Source organism: Limulus polyphemus, unplaced genomic scaffold (assembly GCF_000517525.1).
Source record: "Limulus polyphemus unplaced genomic scaffold, Limulus_polyphemus-2.1.2 Scaffold69, whole genome shotgun sequence".
Classification (NCBI taxonomy): domain Eukaryota; kingdom Metazoa; phylum Arthropoda; class Merostomata; order Xiphosura; family Limulidae; genus Limulus; species Limulus polyphemus.
The window spans coordinates 87,714-94,327 of NW_013665679.1; the positions used below are offsets into that span (position 1 = coordinate 87,714).

The window sequence follows — 6,614 nt, forward strand, 5'->3', positions numbered from 1 at the left end:
CATTTAATAAATGTTTTGTTTTGATATACAAGTTGTTTGGGTTTTTTCATCCAAAAAAGTGACATTAATTTCTTGATGACCTAATATTTAATGTTACAGCTTTATTAGATTTATCAGATTAGATTTAGCAGTGGCCCCAGTCTGTTCTTGTAACAAAACAAGTGTAGCTGAAAATGTAGTTAAGCATTTCTAAATCTATTGTTTTTTTTTTTTGTTGTTTTTTTTACTGGGAAATTAGAAACCCTTAATGATACAAAAGAAAAAGCATGAATAATTTAGTTACTAAAACTGCTATAAGGTAAGCTTGCTAAACCACAGAATTTTTTGTTACTTCATTCTTTGGAGCAGCTAGTTTTGTTTAATTGTGACTGACTTTTTAGTCTATGTATGATAAATTTATATTTCTACTAGACATCAAACGGAAACAGTTAAACAATAATGGTTACTATAGTAATCTGAACACCTTTCTGGTCTGAAACTCTTCAAGTTTTTTTAAGAACAAACAAAAACATGAGAAATTTGTTAAACTTCATCATATGTTTTTGTTTTTAGTTTTTCAAACCTGTCTGCAGTACTAATTTAATTTATTCCTACCCTATAAACAACTAACCTCTCCAGATTCTATTACTATTAGGCTGAGACAGGAACTGGTGATTATTAGGTTGACATTTGATCCAGCATAATCCAAGTTTGGTCTTTGTGATAACATCCTGCTTATTCGTTTATCCACCTGTTTCAAAGTTCACACATATAACACATTACTTCTAACAATCTGATTATTTATTTATTTATGCTTCAAAGTTCGTACAAGTACAGCTGGGTGACTTAATCAATTACCTAAGAGCAGAGATTACATCAGTATTTTGTAAACTAATCAACTAATTGAAATTATGATTAAATTGACTGTTATGAAAATAATCAATTGATCAATATGAGTTATCTGTTTAATATTTATTTTGATTATTCCAACACTCAAATAATTGAAATTATAATTACATGAACTGTCAGGAAAATAATCAACTGATTAAATTAGTTGTTTCGCTTATTATCTATTTTTGATTGTTCCAAGAAACAATTAATAGAAATTATGATTAAACTGGCTGTCATAAAAATAATTATTAAAATTAGGGGTTCTTATTATTTTACCTATCTATGTAACCAAAATATTGCCATTATGTTTGTTTGTTATTAAACATAAAGTTGTATAATTGGAGATAGATGCCTCATTTAAGCTTCTCGGTTTGCTTCTATTGCCAATTAAGTTTTTTTTCTTTTTAGTTGCGAGTTATTGGGGCGCCATCAGCAGATAATATGCACCCAAATTCCCTGATCTGATTTAGTTGACGGAAGTTGGCATGTTTGTTGTGACGGGGATTCGAACCCGTGACCCTCAGATTACAAGTCGAGCGCCCTAACCACCTGGCCATGCCGGGCCTGTCAATTAAGTTGCTAATCCTGTGTCTTTTATTGCAAAGCTACAAAAAGCTATCTGTAACTGTCATTAAATTTTGAAATGACAAGAGGGAAGGCAACTGGCTGGAAGCACCCCCTGCTAATTCTCTGGATACTTAAAAGAGTTAAATAAATTGTAAATTTAATGTTTTTTTTATATACATTGTTTTATATTTCTAAGTTATAAATGCATTCTTTAATATTGCATTACCAGATGTAGATCTTGGAGAGAAGAGTTTAGGGGGTCTGTACCCCACCCATTTTTTTAGGAACTAATTCTTTAATGTTGTATAAGCATAAGTGGATTTAATGAAGAGGCCCAGGGGCAAAATTGTCACACATTGTTTTTCAGAAATTAATAACTATATTATTTAAATATATTGTTGCGTCAGCGAGGTCACGTGACTAGAATCACGCCACGTCCTTCTCGAACCTTCGTGAATTGTCGGGAGACTACTATATTGGGAGTAGTCTTGTATATATAAGACTGTCACAAATTGACGGCAACAATGTGTGTAATTGAACTGAGTATTGTTGAGTCGAGCACGGGCACGTGAGACGTTCGTTGAGAATTATAGCATTTGTTATAGAGCGATTGTTGAAAGTAAGTGTATCGTAAAGTTGTATTCAGAAAGAATAAACCAGTTTTATTTAAGAAAGGACTTGTGTCGCTAAAGTTTTGTCGGAACGAATTTACGGAAAATTAACTAACAAACGGAGACGTAACAATATGTAAGTAGATAAAGATTTGGAAGTGGGATCCAGACCCAACCTCAATTTTTTTTTCAGAATTTAATAAAAAACAGCCAAAGATCTTTACTTTGCCATACAATATCAAAAAGAAGTATTAGATGTTAGTGTTTTTATTTGATTGATCTATTAATTACTGTAAAACCTTTTTCAGTGTTTTTGAAGTCAACACAGCTGGGGTCTACAGCAATACAGTTATGGCATCAGCCAATAACTGATTATTTGTAAGTGAATACAACAGTATCAATGTCAATTAAATGTTAGCATGGTAATTTTTCATGCTTTGGTTTTTCAGACACAGAAATATGTGTCTAGACTTTAGAAATTTGTTTCCATCAAAGTTAGTATTACTTAGGACACCTGTGGATCCTATAACACAGACTTGTTATGAAATCAATTTCTCAAAGTTTGGAAGTTAGAATACTCATGAAAAAGAAGGTTCTTTTATTTTTCATGTCCAAAATAAGCAAATATGCAAGTGCAATGACTATATAACTTAAAAAAAAAACAACTGAAAACAGACACCCAGTTTATAATAGATAAAATATGAATTTAGGTGTAAACTTTGTAATTTTTTTTCTAAATACACTTGTAACTATTAGATATTAATTGCAAAATTTGAAATGTTTGTCTTTAGCTGTTGTTACACTAATATATAAAACACATTATTAGAAATAAAGATTTATGTTTTCAAATTGCTGAATTATAACCAGACTGAGATAATCATAATTAATTTTGTAAGCTTTCTAATTTATTATATTACCAAAATTACTAGTAGTGTATAGTTATAAGTAAAATAAACAATGAAAGTAATATAAATGTATCAGTAGTGCTAGTAGAGATCTAGTTAAGCTTCCCACCCTATCCCCACTCTTACAGTTTCCTGGATCCATACCTGTTCTGAGTAAAAGTTTCTCAAAGTATGGGTCTCTAACAATGTTTATCATAATTTTAAACATGCATGAATCACATGTTTGAAAAATGTTCAACATAACTACTCCAGCTAATGAGCTTTGAAATTTAATTTTTCTATGAATATTAGAACTGAAAAATAATTTCATTTCCAACAATGAAAGAAGTATTCAACTATCTGATACATGAGGTAGGACTATAGCTGAAACTAATCATGATTTTTTATATTTTACTGATGATATCTGTAGGGTAATAAAGTTTATTAACTTTATAGCTACTCTCATTTTATTTCAAGAAGAAATTGTAGAGATACCGAAAGTTTTCAAATTGAATTATTTCTGTATTTGATTTATTGATATATGTAGGATAGTCCATGAATATTTAAGCAAAGCTGTTGCCATTCTCAGACAGAGAAGTTTGCTCCCACAAAGAAAACAGTAGTTGTAGTTTTTACTGTACACAATACAACTATGTAAGTTTGTAAATTAAAATTTAACTACTATCTTAACATTCCGTATCATAACATTTGAGGGACAACAAGATGCTGTCCCATTTATTACATCATACATCTATCTACCTATATCCAATCCTGACTCTCCAAGTACTCATCAAGCCCTCTCTAGAACTCTCCCAATCCTGCTGTGTCTACTACATCCAAATGCAATCTATTCCAAAGGCTGACTACCCTGTTTTAAAAATTTGCTTAATTTGCAGATTACTTTTATCTTGCCATATCTTAAATCTACATCCACTAGTCCTACCACTATTACCATTAAGTAGGAAAAAAGATGATGCATCAGACTTATTTATTCCTTTTATAATTTTGAACACCTCAATCAAAATACCTCTAACCTTACTTTTCTTGAGAGAAACTATACTAAGGAACTTAATTTTTCCTCACATCATAGCCTCTCCATTCTAGGAATCATCCTAGTAGCTCTCCTTTGAACCTTTTCAAACAACTGAATGTCCTTCGTAAGCTAAGGAGCCTATGACTGAGCAAAATATACTCCAAATGAGGCTTAACTAGAGATCGTACAAGGAAACAAAAACTTCCTTTGAAGTTCATTCAATATTCTTGTATATACAACACAAAATCCCATTTGCTTTCTCACTGGCAACAGCACACTGCCTGAAAGGCTCATGAAACTCACTGATCAAAACACCAAGATCTTTTTCTTTCATAAAACTATTGAGTTGACTCCCACGAAGGTGGTAATTATAGTTTGAACTGAGGTAGCCCACATGCATTACCTTGCATTTAGAATAATCAGATAATGTCTGTCATCTACTTGCTCAATAATCTAAATCTCTTTGTAAAACAACAGCATCCTCCTCACAATTCTGTTCATGGTAGACATAAATAATGCATACATATTTATAAATACACACAGAACAATATGTGTGTCTGTTATACATACATTACACTTTGATATAATCAAAGACCAAATTATTATGAACACCTAGTACCAAGACTACCTGCCTTATTTTCTTAATACTGAAGTGTAAACTGAGTAAAAAAAATCTGAGCTGATCCCATATCCCCATTACATGAAGCTTTCAACCAGAACAACTTTTCTTCCACAATGTAGGGATGATATGCATAACTTTCTGCCCTAAAGCTCAGTAACAAGAATTATCTAAAATAATGTCTTCACAAATTTTTGTATTTCTTTTTATATCTTCTTATGTTGTGATATGCAACATAACAGTTCCTCTCAGAAATAAAAATTGTGCATAGGAGATACCAGTTTAACATATATGCTCTTTGTTGCCAATTATAACATTAACAGAGGGTTAATTGCACTTTCTGTGAATGATATGTATATATTTCTGCTGTGGCATCAACTTATAGGATGAGCTGTTTGATAATTTCCGGTAAAAATTCTTTTTGAGTGAGTTCAGCGATACAAATCCCTTCTTGATTAAAACTAGTTTATTCTTTCTCGTTACAAACTTTGTAATACACTTAATTTTCACAGTCACTTTAAACTTAACAACTTTTATAAACACATGCTATAATTCACAGTGATTCACACACTTTACTTACGGTGCCTACTGCTCGCTTGACTCGATTATCTCAATCAATTCTCTTCAATCTATCTCCGGCTTACATACTAAAAAAGAGGGCATCTAGCAAATGCTAGGGCAATCGTGAGGTTGCCCGTTAAATCACGATCCTTCTAAAAACTCCAGCACACATGCTCCCAGCATCGCGTGACTTCTGCTGTCCTAATTATATCATATGTTAATGTGTGTATATATATATATATACATATATTTGTCTCATGGCAAATTCATTAGTGAATCTTACAGTGTAATACTACCACAGCTAAATTTATGGCTGGAAATACATTATAAAATTTATTCAAACAGTGAAGCTGTTAAATGATGTACAGTAAAAAGCACAAAATTTCAAAGAAAGAAACCTTCAATGTTCCTTGTGGAAGTGAAAATTTACACAACTGAGTATTTAGCTAGTAAAGGCTCTTAAACCACACAGTAAGCCAATCCATAGCAAGCGCTCATTCTCAAAGTGAAGACTATGGTTATGAAAGTGAACCCTCCAACCCCAAACTTCACTGTGATGAAGTTAAGCATATCTCTTAGTACCATTAACAAGATACTGTTACGACAGCGGGGGTCACGTGACAAGTGTTCTAGAAGATTCGCGATAAACGCTAGTGTGTTACGACAGCGGAAGTCAAGTGACGTTAGTTGCACGTGTTGAGTGCCTAGAAAGTTCTAGAAGAGGCAGTATTATCGTATATAAGTGCACTAGGCAGAGAGAAAGAGTGAGAGTGGGGAACCAAGGACAGCAGTTACAGTCAGCGGGAACTGAGGATAGCAGATACAGAGATCGGAACTATAGTTGCTGACAGGCGGAGATAGAGACGGACAATTGAGTCAAGCGCGGTAGAAAGTGAGTGAATTGTTGTGAACTATAGTGTGTGTATATGTGAAAATTAAGTGTATTGCAAAGTTGTATTGAGGAAGACTAAACAAGTTTTATTTAAGAAAGGACTTGTATCATAGAAAAATTAACAAACAAACATACAGAGACGTAACAAATTGGTGTCAACAGTGGGATAACAAAAATGGAAACGAGAAGCGGCAAATCAAACTACAGCTTAGCAGATTTGATGGCAGCAATACAAGAACAGCAAAAGAAACATGAAGAACAAGAAGAGAAATTACAACAGTTCTTGGAGGAAAAAGAAAAGAAACAAGAAGAGAAATTACAGCAGTTATTAGAGGAAAAGGAAAAGAAACAGAAAGAACGAGAAAAGAAACAAGAAGAGAAATTCCAGCAGTTGTTAGAGGAAAAAGAAAAGAAACAAGAAGAATGAGAAAAAAAACAAGAAGAACAAGAAAAAAAAAACAAGAAGAGAGATTACAGCAGTTGTTGGAGGAAAAAGAAAAGAAACAAGAAGAGAAATTACAGCAGTTATTAGAGGAAAAGGAAAAGAAACAGAAAGAACGAGAAAAGAAACAAGAAG

The 6,614-nt window shown here is 32.6% G+C and overlaps 1 protein-coding gene across 3 annotated transcripts in view; it reads right to left on the reverse strand.

Annotated features, from left to right (window-relative positions):
• Positions 1 to 6,614, reverse strand: part of LOC106465580 (SHC-transforming protein 1-like) — a 68,833-nt gene that overhangs the window by 32,318 nt on the left and 29,901 nt on the right. For all 3 annotated transcript variants that reach the window (XM_022393898.1, XM_022393905.1, XM_022393901.1), the window contains one exon: positions 611 to 730. In XM_022393898.1, the coding sequence (XP_022249606.1) occupies positions 611 to 730 (120 nt within the window). The remainder of the gene's footprint in view (positions 1 to 610; positions 731 to 6,614) is intronic.